The sequence below is a fragment of the Electrona antarctica genome (assembly GCF_951216825.1).
Source record: "Electrona antarctica genome assembly, chromosome: 4".
NCBI classification, from domain to species: Eukaryota; Metazoa; Chordata; class Actinopteri; order Myctophiformes; family Myctophidae; genus Electrona; species Electrona antarctica.
Window position 1 is genome coordinate 6352645 of NC_136809.1, and position 14753 is coordinate 6367397.

The 14753-nt window shown below is 50.4% G+C and overlaps 1 protein-coding gene across 4 annotated transcripts; it reads right to left on the reverse strand.

The window, feature by feature from the left end:
* Positions 1 to 2596: 2596 nt before the first annotated feature.
* LOC306922318 (uncharacterized protein) lies at positions 2597 to 11104 on the reverse strand. 4 transcript variants are annotated; one of them, XM_079499827.1, is made up of 15 exons: positions 10908 to 11104; positions 10005 to 10121; positions 9690 to 9788; positions 9511 to 9582; positions 9299 to 9418; positions 9053 to 9121; positions 8854 to 8901; positions 8670 to 8741; positions 4044 to 8446; positions 3706 to 3866; positions 3387 to 3547; positions 3151 to 3219; positions 2952 to 2999; positions 2768 to 2839; positions 2597 to 2609 (listed from the first exon to the last, which is right to left on the reverse strand). In XM_079499827.1, the coding sequence occupies exons 2-10, from the start codon at positions 10105 to 10107 to the stop codon at positions 3855 to 3857; spliced, it is 4998 nt and encodes a 1665-aa protein (XP_079355953.1). In that variant the 5' UTR covers positions 10108 to 10121; positions 10908 to 11104; the 3' UTR covers positions 2597 to 2609; positions 2768 to 2839; positions 2952 to 2999; positions 3151 to 3219; positions 3387 to 3547; positions 3706 to 3854. The 4 variants fall into 4 exon arrangements, with proteins under 4 accessions (XP_079355953.1, XP_079355952.1, XP_079355951.1 ...); XM_079499826.1 differs by having other exon boundaries at positions 9511 to 9579; positions 9984 to 10121; XM_079499825.1 differs by having other exon boundaries at positions 9984 to 10121.
* Positions 11105 to 14753: the final 3649 nt, after the last annotated feature.

Here is a 14753-nt window from a genome sequence, read left to right on the forward strand (position 1 = left end):
GATGTGCACATGCACGCACTACAGTAGGGGAACACGCATGCAGGCCAACAGCACACACACCAAGGCCCGCCCCCGCTCGATCATGATTGGTGGAAGGCCCCTCTCTATCCTGATTGGATGAAGGCTGGGCCACCTAGCCAAAAACTAAACCTAAGGTTTTTTTGATCCCCAGGGGTTAACTGGGGACAGGGAGGAACTCCTTATATGGTCAGCACACTCTATAGTAGGGAGGATTATCACAACAAAACAAAAAAATAAGTGATATTTGAATTAAGTGAAATCACTGAATATACCTTTAAGCTGATAAATCAGAACATAGTCATTTAAACTTTTAACCAAAAAAATATCACTTACCCTACCTTTAACCCATTTTGGGTGGGAACCCCTTTTGGTGTTAGCATTATGTTATGCTTTAGCTATTGAAAAATAGCAGATCTACAAGCTCATAGCGCGCCACCGAGTGGCGCGCTACGAGCTTGTAGGTCTGCTATTTTTGAAAAATCGAAGAACCACTGACATAGAAACATAGCTTTTTCAGAAAACAGTCAGGATGTAGAAGACATTTTTAGAATCTGATCTCAGGTCACAAAACTAATAGTTTGGATTTGGCATGTCTTAACCACATGATCCCTATTCTGGGAGGATTCTGGGGATCTATAAGTTGCTTGTAGATTCATTTTTTTATAAGAAAATGTGGAGAGAATAAGGATGGGGCCAACAGTAGTGTATACCCCTGGGGGACTCTGGTCAACTACGTATTAGGGTTTAAGCAGTTATTTCTTACACACACAAAAATAAATGCAAATCCAAATCCAAACCCAAATTGGAATTGCATGTTGAGGGGCCTCCAACAGAGTGCACCTCTAACACCTCTTTCACTTCTGCCCACATTGGAGCCACCAGTGAAAAGAAAGTTGCACCATCTGTCGTACAAACTCTATTTCCCCCCTGGAGCTTCCGTATGTCTTGACGGCTGCACGCCACGACTGACAAAGCCCTTTGAGTCCAACCCAGCCTGGCTGAGATCTGCTCTCCTACAGTATGAGCACACTTTGGTTTTTGAGTGGTGTAAACCACTCCTACAACTGGCTTTGTTAGTCTGTCTGTCTGTCTGTCTGTCTGTCTGTCTGTCTGTCTGTCTGTCTGTGCATGAAAAATGAGCATGGTTGCTACGGTCACCCAGTTCACCCGGGTGTGATTTAATTACGTCAGACATTACGTCAGACCACAGCTGATCAGGCTATAAGACCTTACACCACTCAGTTCACACGGGTGTGATTTTTATTAATTCTATTAACCCATTTAGACCTGAGGACGATTCTACAAATGTCTTTCTGAAAACCCCATGTTTCTATGTGTCAGTCGTGCTCAAACATTTTAATTTTCATTTCAAGGACCCCCAAGATTATATGTAATTGACCGCCGAAAATATCTGAAAATATGTTGTTCCAAGTGACCCCCCCGAGAAGCAAAGATTTGAGTTAAAAACTTTGGCTCTGAAAGATATTCAAAGATTTGCGCCACATTTTCACGATTTTTCAAAAATAGCAGACCTACAAGCTCGTAGCGCGGCACTCGGTGCCGCGCTATGAGCTTGTAGATCTGCTATTTTTCAATAGCTAAATCATAACCTAATGCTTAAAACACCAAAAGGGGTTCCTGTCATAAATGGGTTAACTATGAAGAGGCAAATGTACAGTACTAGAATTTCGCGGGCCTTCGGCCCGCTCATCCTAGCTCCCTGCGCGTCGCAAATCGGAGGAAGGAAATTGTGAGAGCAAAGGTAGACAAAGTCACAACATTTCAAAATGTAGTTCTCAGTGTATTTTTAATGGAGTCTGAGTGTTTTTTTAGGAAAGAATGTTAATGTTAACAGTGAATGTGTAGTAAAAGAAGCTGCAGTGCCATGAGGTTGCCCAGATTTGGCCAGTAGAGCCTGCAGAATGGGATCATCATCATCATCTTCAGTGATGTAGTTCAATCAGAAATGGGATTTGTGAGAATGCAACAGCCTATACATTGCAGAGGCTGCAGAATTGGGGAAACAGAGAAGGTAGGGATAAAGTATACATTGAGACATCTCCACCAGGTATGTTGTGAATGGAATGACAATGCTATGTCTATGTTTGATTATCAGTTATGTAGACTAATCAACAATGAGACTTGTAAGAATGCAACAGCCTTACGTTGATGGGGATGGTTTGGGGAAGACGCAGTTGTCGTGGAAAGGCCAACTTAGCAAAGGAACAATTGTATTTGGCAGCTGATCCAGAGGAGGGCGTGGAGGAGTGGGGTGATGTGGAAGGGGTGTTTGTGTTTCTGGTTCCAGAGATTGTCATGGTTGAGCCTGCAGAAAAGGAGACACAGATAAGGGATGAATCAACCACACAATGTGACATGTCCACCACAGATCATGTGAAAGGTAGTGATATTTCTGGAAAGTGTTAATCAATGTTACTTCCTTTTGTGTGGCTGCAAGTTTGCACAGCAGCAGTTTGTTGTTGAGGGTTCTGAGGAAAAACAGTTTGGTGCCATTGCAGAGTCCGTCTTTGGGGCTGATGTTGCGCAGTAGCATCAAGGGCATTCCTGGCTTGAGGGTGATGAGGTGCCTGGGAAATTCATTGGGGCAGAGGGTGTTGAGGTATTCCACGTTGAACCGCATTCTGTCTTGGTAGTTCTCCAGGGTGTATGTGTAGTGGGACAATGTGATAGTTGTATTAGAGTTATTGAGGTGAAAGTGTAGATGTGAGTGTAGTGCGTTGGTTACCTGTGGTTTCTGCTGTGGCCATTGGCTGTGTTGTAGCCATCATGTGCTGCTGTTTGTCCAGGTTATGCTGAGCTGAGAAATTAAGATGGGAGTGTATGTGACTATATATTCAGTACATGTAGGTATAACATACACACATATGCGTAATGCATTGAGGCAGAGGGCAACATATCTGAGGCCTTACCTCTGGTCCGTCTCACTCTGTCACGTGTTTGCTCCCGCCTGCGCTGACCTGGGTATGGATGTCAGTAGTGTGTGTAGACACAGAGGTACAAAATGTTATCGACATGTTATGCAGAGATATGTAGATAGATGTCTCTATACAGTGTGTCAGGATGCTCGGTACCAAGCAGTAAGGTGATCTGAATAACAGAAGTCAGTACCTCTGGCCTCAGCCACGTCCAATGAAGGTGTGTTGGCCATTTGTGGAGGAGTGCTGCCCTGGTGTTGAGCTGTGAAGTGATGTGTAGAGAGTTATGTAGAGCACAGGGTGTGAGTGTAGTGTACACAATTAATGTAGGTTATGTGATGAAGATACTGCAGTATCTGTGGAGAAAGAAACAGCAGTGTATTGCATTGTGCAATGTGCTGTGCAAAGTGTAGTTTTGAGCAAGTGTACCTGGTACATGTTGTGCTGCAGCTGCTGGAACCAAGCGTTGTGTTGGGGCTGTTGGCGTGTGAGTGGCATGGGAGGGTCCATGTAGTAGTTCAGCTGCTTGATGCATGCATTTGCGTGTAGCTGTTGGCGATGGATGTTTTGCAGACTATACATTGCAGAGGCTGCAGAATTGGGGAAACAGAGAAGGTAGGGAGAAAGTATACATTGAGACATCTCCACCAGGTATGTTGTGAATGGAATGACAATGCTATGTTTATGTTTGATTATCAGTTATGTAGACTAATCAACAATGAGACTTGTAAGAATGCAACAGCCTTACGTTGATGGGGATGGTTTGGGGAAGACGCAGTTGTCGTGGAAAGGCCAACTTAGCAAAGGAACAATTGTATTTGGCAGCTGATCCAGAGGAGGGCGTGGAGGAGTGGGGTGATGTGGAAGGGGTGTTTGTGTTTCTGGTTCCAGAGATTGTCATGGTTGAGCCTGCAGAAAAGGAGACACAGATAAGGGATGAATCAACCACACAATGTGACATGTCCACCACAGATCATGTGAAAGGTAGTGATATTTCTGGAAAGTGTTAATCAGTGTTAGCAGCAGTTATGTATTATTCAGAAATGACATATGTAGAAATGACATGTAGCAATGCAACAGCCTTACCTCAATGGGGATTGTAGGGCCAGGAAGAACAGCGCGAAGCAAGTCTCGAAAAACCACATTGGCAGTATGATGTTCCGGCTGTCCTTCTTTCTGCTTTATGGCATAGGTGAGAGCTTCTGGGTTACCTGTCCTTGAGCTGGCAACATAAAGCTGTCCGTGACTGAAGACAGGGGACGAAAGCCAGACCCCCACTCTTGTAAGTGTCTGGCCTTGGGATTTATTGATGGTGGTGGCAAAAGCGGTGCGGACTGGAAACTGTCGTCTGGCCCACTCAAAGTAGGAATGTCTAGGATCAGGAATGAACTTGATTCGAGGGATCAGGACTTCCTTTTGTGTGGCTGCAAGTTTGCACAGCAGCAGTTTGTTGTTGAGGGTTCTCAGGAAAAACAGTTTGGTGCCATTGCAGAGTCCGTCTTTGGGGCTGATGTTGCGCAGTAGCATCAAGGGCATTCCTGGCTTGAGGGTGATGAGGTGCCTGGGAAATCCATTGGGGCAGAGGGTGTTGAGGTATTCCACGTTAAACCGCATTCTGTCTTGGTAGTTCTCCAGGGTGTCAGCACTGCTCAGGTTGGTTGACAGACCTGGTACCCAGGTCTCCATTAGGTCGTTGATGGCGTCCACGTCCTTGTTGGTAGGGGCAAGTACTGATCGGCCATCCAGCCAGCCGGTAGTAGTGAAGTTGTTGGACATATCTGGAAATATAGTTTGGCAAAACATCTTCATGGAGCACTCCTCCGCTGTGTGGTCATTGTCTGTGTTGCTTTGAATGTGGAAATACCTGTCATCTGGGATGAAGATGAAGTCGTTTGCATCGTTGGCTGTACCATCACCAATGCGGAGTGTCCATTGGTCAAAGGCCTTCAGGTCTTGGTTTTCACTGGCCCTGACTCGCATGTTCTCTGTGAGGCTGGAGACTTGGAAGTGTTGCCAGAGGCCTGAGTTATTGAGGCAGCTGTTGACAATTTGGGCAGGATTAGCCCCTTGAACCACTGGAAGACACTGGCGGAAGTCGCCGGCCAAGATGATGATTTTCCCACCAAATGGACAGTCTGGCTTGTTCATCAGGTCTTTCAGAGTGTAGTCAAGTCCCTCTAGCAAGAAGCGGTGCAGCATGGTTGCCTCATCAATGAGCAGGAGGCGTGCCCGTCGCACCAGCTTGGCTAGGCTGCTTTGAGCTGTGATGTGGAAGGGTGTGTGTTCTGTTGGGTGGAGAGGTGCTTTCATCCGCGAATGGAATGTTCTGCCTAGGTGTAGGAGTTGTGCAGCAATGCCAGTAGTTGCCATGGCAAGGGCAATACAGCCACCAGGTTCCAGACTGCGCACAGCGTCCAGTAGTGCATTGAGTAGGAAGGTCTTACCACAACCGCCACGTGCTGATATGAAGAGTTGTAAGTTGGCCTGTTGCTGGACTGCCGTCATGACAGTGTCGTAAATCTGTTGTTGTGCAGCAGTGAATTGTGGAATTGTTGCCTGTACATTGGCTTTCAGCTGGGCCACATCATAGTCCAGCTCCTCACGGATAAGAGGCTCTTCGATGTTGACCAGCCCATGGACAGTGGCCTTTTCCTCATCTGTCATTTTTTCCAGGAGGAAGTCTTGGAGGTCATGTTCATGTGACTGGAGGCGGACTTGCAGATCCAGTCTCACCATGGTTTTGAGTTGCTGGTCAGTGAAGGTCGTTGCACTCTGCTGTGCTCTCCGCTTGAAGTCATCTGTCCAGTCTGGCCAGAAGTCGTTAAACAGGCTTGCAGGGTTCGCTGGTTGGCAGAAGATGAGGATGATGACGAATAGGGCACGAATCTGGGGGCAGAGGTGAGTGGCAGCAGCCTCAGTAAGGACAGTGGACCACTCTTGGTCATCATCCAACAGGCCAAGCTCCCTGCACACTGCCTGGTAGGTGTCAAGGCGGCTGCCATTGACTGAGTAGAGGTCCTCAAAACTTGTTTTCCCTTTGGAGTGGTCATTGTGGAGGAGCAGTCTCAGGTAGAACACATCTCCAGCTAGGGGGCTGATGGTGTGGACACGGCCAACGGAGAAAGCGTTGTTTTTTCTGAGTTGCCACTTGTTGTTTGTGTAGGTGTATTTGTGAGGCATGTCAACATAGCGCTGCATGGTCATAGGGTTGTAATCTGGACCTTTGGCTGTCTTCTGTTGAGCATTCAGTTTGAAGAAAGCAGTCAACTCTGTCTGTCTGCCCTGCTCCACCACATTCTCCTCATCACCCTCGGCGAAAACGACAAATTGCTCGTGTTCCAGATGCAAGCGGAGGACTTGAACAGGAGGCTTGTTGGCGGATATGGGGAATGCGAAGAGTTTCCAGCAGGCCTCACTTGAGCCAACAGAACGCATGTCTTCATAGTCCCTAATCTCATCACGGGCAGCCTGGGCGCCCTCAACTTCAACACAAACCATTGCACGGTCCGGCCCCTTGGTCACATATTTGTAGAGATATTTGGCCGCAAGTGCAGAGATGCATACTTCTACGTTGATGTGGCAGTTGTATCGGAGGCTGAGGTAGGGGTTGTAGGGCACTACCCAACTGTTGTTGATGTGGTTCCCATGTTTTTGTGCAGTTCGGCCACCATTATCTGGAGAGCGACGGCGGTAGATAGGATAACTTGTTTCGTCACCAACTGTTGTTCTGGGCTGGAAGGGTTTGGGGAAGTTCTTCTTGCAGGCTTTGCAGTTGGAGCCGGCTTTCTTCTCCATGCAGGGATTGTTGGGATGCTCTTGTCCACAGGGACCGTGGATCATGTTAGCAAGTACAATGTCCCACAGTGGCTGGCGCCTTGCTTTTTCTTGGGCAGAGATCCCATTTTCATGCGGGTCAGGGGGAAGTTCTGCACAGACAATTTGGTCCACTTGGGCTGGTGTCTTGGGTTTGTCCTGCTCTGCTAGAATGAGGAGGATGTGCGAGTGAGGCAAGCCGCGTTTTTGAAATTCTATGACCCAGAGGTGGGCAATGGCTAGGCCAAAGATGTGTCTTTTGATGAGGTCATCCATGATCTGATCTTTCTTTAGTTTGAATACCCGGGCCACCAGGTCAGGTCGGTCTTGGGGTGTCTGGCCAGGGGTGAGGGCAGCTACGATCTCTGGCCAGTGAGGATTGCAGGTGACCGTGATGAAAAGGTCTGGCTTTCGCATGTGGCGGACTATGGCCATAGCGTCCTGGAACTTGCTGTGGTACCAGCGTGGACTGCCATGGAAAGAGCTAGCAAGGATGACTCTACCCACAGCATGTTCCTGCTCATTGTGGTGGACAGAGTGAGATGGAGCACTCCGTTCCCGTCTACGCACAGCCACAACCTGTTGTAGTTGTTTGAAGCTGTCAGCCCGTAATGTCTTCTGGTTATGGCGCTGCCAAGTCAGCCTCTGGTTCTCGCATGTTATCCAGGCATTGAGGATCCATTCTTGGAACAGTCTGCCTGCCTGGAAAAGGTAGTCGCTCGCAGTGTGACGACTGTTCATGTGATAGGCAAAGAACTCACGGGCTGTGAGCCTTTTTTCATCACCCACATGCTTGAGAGCACAGTGCCAGCCAGATGTCCCTTCAATGAAGAGGAGGGTGAAGTGGAGGGGCATGGCTTTGGGATGGTGGTCAGATATGATTTTCAGACCTCCACCACGTAAGTGGATGACCAGATCATGTGCCTGTTCGTTGGTGACAATGCAAAGTTCTTGGAGATTGGAGGGGGCATTGTAAACACCGGAATGTCCTCCCTGTGGCCTGGCTGCAGCACTTATGACAATAGTGCCTCGCTGTAGTTGTTCTTCTGGGGTTTCAAGGATTTGCTTGAAATCTTGGACAAATATATTGTGCAGGTGAATAACTTGCTGCACAGTGTGCAGCAGCTGCGCCATTGTGTCCTTGTCAGCAGTGGATGTTCTGGCGGGGAGTGTCATGTTTGCAAATCTGGTGGTGTTTTCCAGACTTGGGTCGAGGACATAAAGTTGGGCAAACACAGCAACAGCACCAGGTTCTGGTTGGAGTGGCCCGATGCGCTGGATTACCTTTCCTTGGAAAATGACAGTGGGAGTGAAGCGTGTGAATGTTTTCTCTTTGACCGCAATACTGGAGAGGCAGACAGCGTTGTTGATGACACGGCTGTGTTTCCGAAACAGTTTTGCCTGAGGGGTATCGTCAAACCACAGATCATTGATGGCCTGTGGGGGCCTAGGGAAGGCTGGTAGGCAAACCTTTCCATTCAAGCAGCAGATACTGGAGGTCTCGTTTTTGAATGTGAATGCGTGACAGTGGTCACACACACAGTTGAGCTGGCCAATACTCTGTGGTGTGTCGGAGAGTTGGTTGATAGTTAGTTGGCCGCTGAGAATCTGCGCAGTGCAAGTTGCAATTTTGGCAGCAACTTGTGATTGTCGTCTTGCTGGCTGATGGGAACTGCCTGTGAAGGTAAATGGAAAGTATGGTGTGAAGTTAATTTCATGAGAGTCATGCAATAAGTAGATTGTGGTCAGTATGTGAATGTGATGTTTTTGTTGAGGCAGGCAATGGAAATGTGTGGAGGCATTAAATTGAACTGTGTGTATGTGTAGTGGGACAATGTGATAGTTGTATTAAGAGTTATTGAGGTGAAAGTGTAGATGTGAGTGTAGTGCGTTGGTTACCTGTGGTTTCTGCTGTGGCCATTGGCTGTGTTGTAGCCATCATGTGCTGCTGTTTGTCCAGGTTATGCTGAGCTGAGAAATTAAGATGGGAGTGTATGTGACTATATATTCAGTACATGTAGGTATAACATACACACATATGCGTAATGCATTGAGGCAGAGGGCAACATATCTGAGGCCTTACCTCTGGTCCGTCTCATTCTGTCACGTGTTTGCTCCCGCCTGCGCTGAACTGGGTATGGATGTCAGTAGTGTGTGTAGACACAGAGGTACAAAATGTTATCGACATGTTATGCAGAGATATGTAGATAGATGTCTCTATACAGTGTGTCAGGATGCTCGGTACCAAGCAGTAAGGTTATCTGAATAACAGAAGTCAGTACCTCTGGCCTCAGCCACGTCCAATGAAGGTGTGTTGGCCATTTGTGGAGGAGTGCTGCCCTGGTGTTGAGCTGTGAAGTGATGTGTAGAGAGATAGTATGAGTTAAGTAGAGCACAGGGTGTGAGTGTAGTGTACACAATTAATGTAGGTTATGTGATGAAGATACTGTAGTATCTGTGGAGAAAGAAACAGCAGTGTATTGCATTGTGCAATGTGCTGTGCAAAGTGTAGTTTTGAGCAAGTTTACCTGGTACATGTTGTGCTGCAGCTGCTGGAACCAAGCGTTGTGTTGGGGCTGTTGGCGTGTGAGTGGCGTGGGAGGGTCCATGTAGTAGTTCAGCTGCTTGATGCATGCATTTGCGTGTAGCTGTTGGCGATGGATGTTTTGCACAGTATGTGAGTGTAGTGGACACAATGCAGTAGGGGTAAATTTGAGTGCAACATATGTGAATGCATTACCTCTGGTGTCATGCAGGTGCAAAGTAGGGGTGTGGAGCAGTCGTGGTGTAGTCGCGTCATCAAGGCGTTCTGCTGTGAAGTGAGACAATCATCATCAAGTTGTGCTGCTACGACATGGTGCTGTGTGATGGGTCCCTGCCGCCACACAGTAAATAGAAAGGTGTCAGTGTACTGGGTACCTGTGGGCTGGGTGTCTTCCAATGAGCGGGTGTGTGTGTGGCCACGTAGAGTGTCGCGAGCAGGGTTGTGGTGGAAGTTTGGATCCTCATTGCGTTGTTCTGTGGAGTGTGATTGGACAGCATGCATGAGTTAGTGTAAACTGGTCACGTGTGGGAAACTGGTTACGTGTGGTACGATGTTAGTAAATGGTGGTACACACACAGTGAAGGAGTACGTGTGTGCACAGTGTGCACAGACGCACACATGTATTGTGCAGTGCAAGTGTTTGTGGAAGGTTGTTAGAGCACATGTACCTTGTGCGGATGGTGCTGTACCTTGTGCGGATGGTGCGTGGTGTTGTCTGGCAGCTGTGTGCAAGCGTTTTTGGGTGGCTTTTGCCGTTCGGTATCCAAGGGATGATGTGCGTTTCTTCGGCATGGCTTTGTATGTAGCTGAAGTGGTTGAAAGAAGTGTTTTATGCATTGACGACAAATTATGAAATTATAGTTATGGTATGAGGCAAATAATGGCGTTTTTGGCAACAGTGGAATTGTTAGCAGCACTCATTTTCAGCATTGACAACATGAAGACAGAATTGGGTGGCAATAGCTGTTGTACATGAGACATGGCGGCGTGTTATTATGCTTGTAATGATGCTAGTGTTATTATTAATATTGTTATTGTCATGCTATTTGTAAGAGCATAATTGGCAACAGCCCAATTGTTAGCAGGCGTTATTTTCAGCATTGCCAACATAAATGGAGAATTGTGTGGCAATAGCTGTTGTACATGAGACATGGCATTATCAGCTGTGATGCATCAACAGAATCATAACAGCCACGTAACGACGTCGCTCTTTGTTTGTTTTTTTAACGTCGTATAAAAGCATATAAGTATGCGGACGTCGCTGATGTTTATAACAAACCAAACCGTTTGAAATTCGGTTGTAAATTGAGCAAGTTATGGTCATTTAAGAGTACATCATAGACACAATGGTAAGAGGTAAGATGGGCGCCACGTAACGACGTCGCTCTCCATTGTTTAACAGCGCGGGTGAGCTATGTAGAGTTGATATATATCTATATCTATGGTTATGATGCTATTAATAATAGCATTAGCAGCTGTTTATGTAGTTGTTATGCTATTAATAATAGCATTAGCAGCTGTGTTTCAGTATTGACACACGTAGCAAGCACACAATACACACACACGCGCACGCACCCTTAAGTTGTAGTTACCTGTAATGGTGGAAAGAGGCGTAGTGGTCGTGTCCAAGTGAGTAGTGAAAGTGCTGTGAAGAAGGGTGTCGTGGTCGAGGGGGACAGCGATACGCTATTCAATGCAATGCGAGAGTCCGTCGCGCGCGCAATTGTCGTCTTTTCATGAATGAAGCTGTGTATGTAATCGCGCCGATCTCCAGCCAAGTTAGAATCAGTGTGAGTGAGGGTGTGTGTGTGTGCGCTCGCGGTATGTGTGTGTGTGTTGCGTGTAACTTGTGGTGGTCCAACCGGATGTGAAATCCGTAACAATAGTGTTGCCAGGTCCTTTGCCAGTTCCGCGTATTGTAAGCGAGTGGTAGTGTGTGTAAGTAGCGTGTTGAATGGCATTGTTGTGTGCTTGTTTTCATAGACGTGGCAACAAATTAGTAAGAGTAGGCAATGGGAAAAAGGATGCAGTGTTGCCAGGTCCGCGAGTTGTAAGCGTGTTGTAGTGTGTGTGAGGAGCGTGTTGTTTTCTGGGCTTGTTTGCATAGAGCTGGCAACAGTGGCTGGCAACAGTGGCCCGTGTGTGAGTGCGGGGGTGTCGGTGCTTGTGGCGTGTTTGTGTTTATTGTTGATATTGATATTGTGTGCGAGTCTGGACGGGAGGCGGCTGTAGTGGCAGTGCAATGACAATGTTTAGGCGGGTGTTGTTGATTGTGGGCGTGCGGCGCGACATGAGGAGATAGGGAACGAACGACGCGGAGGGTAAGTCTGTGACGTGTTAGTGTGTTTAGTGGGTTGTTGCAGTGTGTGGTTGCAGTGTGTGTTGCAGTGTGTGAGTGACGTAGTAGCTGGTGCCTTTTGTTCCTGTCCTGGGCACACCTTCTCAAATGTATAATAGATAGTAGTATATCCATGAAAGACATGCATACACCATATCCCTTGAGAAGTATTCCTTTAGGGTAAAGTTTAGCCCCTGTAACAGATGGTTGGTCAAGGCTCCAAAGTGGTAGGTTTATTTATTTGTATCTTTAAAGAACACCAACACACATACAGTGCTGACTATAGGGCTTTAAGCGACTAGTCGACTAGTAAATCCACTAGTTGACCTTGTTGGTACTGTTGACTAGTTCATTGGTTCCCAACCTTTTTATAGTAATATATACCGGTATATCATTCCACTTATTTTTTCTCCTTTTTTGGATGACTCCTCTGTGTACCACCAGAAGAAGGCTCAAGTACCACTAGTGGTACCTCCGGCGTGGCCTCTGCCTGCAGCACCTCCGGCGTCTCCTCTTCCTGCAGCCCCTCCGGCGTGGCCTCTGCCTGCAGCACCTCCGGCGTCTCCTCTTCCTGCAGCCCCTCCGGTTTGGCCTCTGCCTGCAGCACCTCCGGCGTGGCCTCTGCCTGCAGCACCTCCGGCGTCTCCTCTTCCTGCAGCCCCTCCGGCGTGGCCTCTGCCTGCAGCACCTCCGGCGTCTCCTCTTCCTGCAGCCCCTCCGGTTTGGCCTCTGCCTGCAGCACCTCCGGCGTGGCCTCTGCCTGCAGCACCTCCGGCGTCTCCTCTTCCTGCAGCCCCTCCGGCGTGGCCTCTGCCTGCAGCACCTCCGGCGTCTCCTCTTCCTGCAGCCCCTCCGGTTTGGCCTCTGCCTGCAGCACCTCCGGCGTGGCCTCTGCCTGCAGCACCTCCGGCGTCTCCTCTTCCTGCAGCCCCTCCGGCGTGGCCTCTGCCTGCAGCACCTCCGGCGTCTCCTCTTCCTGCAGCCCCTCCGGTTTGGCCTCTGCCTGCAGCACCTCCGGCGTGGCCTCTGCCTGCAGCACCTCCGGCGTCTCCTCTTCCTGCAGCCCCTCCGGCGTGGCCTCTGCCTGCAGCACCTCCGGCGTCTCCTCTTCCTGCAGCCCCTCCGGTTTGGCCTCTTCCTGCAGCCCCTCCGGCGTGGCCTCTGCCTGCAGCCCCTCTGGCGTGGCCTCTGCCTGCAGCACCTCCGGTTTGGCCTCTGCCTGCAGCCCCTCCGGCGTGGCCTCTGCCTGCAGCCCCTCCGGTTTGGCCTCTGCCTGCAGCCCCTGCCTCGTCACGGCCTCTGGGGCGACCGCCCGATGCCCTCGCATCTGCCTCGTCACGGCCTCCGGGGCGACCGCCCGATGCCCTCGGATCTGCCTCGTCACGGCCTCCGGGGCGACCGCCCGATGCCCTCGCATCTGCCTCGTCACGGCCTCCGGGGCGACCGCCTGATGCCCTCGCATCTGCCTCGTCACTGCCTCCGGGGCGACCGCCCGACGCCCTCGCACCTGCCTCGTCACTGCCTCCGGGGCGACCGCCCGACACCCTCGCACCTGCCTCGTCACTGCCTCCGGGGCGACCGCCCGATGCCCTCGCACCTGCCTCGTCACTGCCTCCGGGGCGACCGCCCGACGCCCTCGCACCTGCCTCGTCACTGCCTCCGGGGCGACCGCCCGACACCCTCGCACCTGCCTCGTCACGGCCTCCGGGGCGACCGCCCGATGACCCCGCATCTGCCTCGTCACGGCCTCCGGGGCGACCGCCCGATGACCCCACATCTGCCTCGTCGCGGCCTCCGGGGCGACCGCCCGATGACCCCACATCTGCCTCGTCGCGGCCTCCGGGCCGACCACCTGATGACTCCAGTCCTGCCTGAAACCAGCGTCCAGGCCATCTGTCTGGGGTCCAGGTTTCCAGTCCCTTGATTTTGCTCCTGTGTTTCCTGCAACTCAAGCTCTTCTCCTCTCCTCCAGAACCCAGCTCACCTGTTCTCCTCTCCTCCAGAACCCAGCTCACCTGTTCTACTGCCTCCTCTCCTCCAGAACCCAGCTCACCTGTTCTGTTCTCCTCCAGAACCCAGCTCACCTGTTCTCCTCTCCTCCAGAACCCAGCTCACCTGTTCTACTGCCAGCTCTTCTCCTCTCCTCCAGAACCCAGCTCACCTGTTCTACTGCCTCCTCTCCTCCAGAACCCAGCTCACCTGTTCTCCTCTCCTCCAGAACCCAGCTCACCTGTTCTCCTCTCCTCCAGAACCCAGCTCACCTGTTCTACTGCCTCCTCTCCTCCAGAACCCAGCTCACCTCTTCTCCTCTCCTCCAGAACCCAGCTCACCTGTTCTCCTCTCCTCCAGAACCCAGCTCACCTGTTCTCCTCTCCTCCAGAACCCAGCTCACCTGTTCTACTGCCTCCTCTCCTCCAGAACCCAGCTCACCTGTTCTCCTCTCCTCCAGAACCCAGCTCACCTGTTCTCCTCTCCTCCAGAACCCAGCTCACCTGTTCTCCTCTCCTCCAGAACCCAGCTCACCTGTTCTCCTCTCCTCCAGAACCCAGCTCACCTGTTCTCCTCTCCTCCAGAACCAGCTCACCTGTTCTACTGCCTCCTCTCCTCCAGAACCCAGCTCACCTGTTCTCCTCTCCTCCAGAACCAGCTCACCTGTTCTACTGCCAGCTCTTCTCCTCTCCTCCAGAACCCAGCTCACCTGTTCTCCTCTCCTCCAGAACCAGCTCACCTGTTCTACTGCCAGCTCTTCTCCTCTCCTCCAGAACCCAGCTCACCTGTTCTACTGCCTCCTCTCCTCCAGAACCCAGCTCACCTGTTCTCCTCTCCTCCAGAACCCAGCTCACCTGTTCTCCTCTCCTCCAGAACCCAGCTCACCTGTTCTCCTCTCCTCCAGAACCCAGCTCACCTGTTCTACTGCCTCCTCTCCTCCAGAACCCAGCTCACCTGTTCTACTGCCTCCTCTCCTCCAGAACCCAGCTCACCTGTTCTCCTCTCCTCCAGAACCCAGCTCACCTGTTCTCCTCTCCTCCAGAACCCAGCTCACCTGTTCTACTGCCAGCTCTTCTCCTCTCCTCCAGAACCCAGCTCACCTGTTCTACTG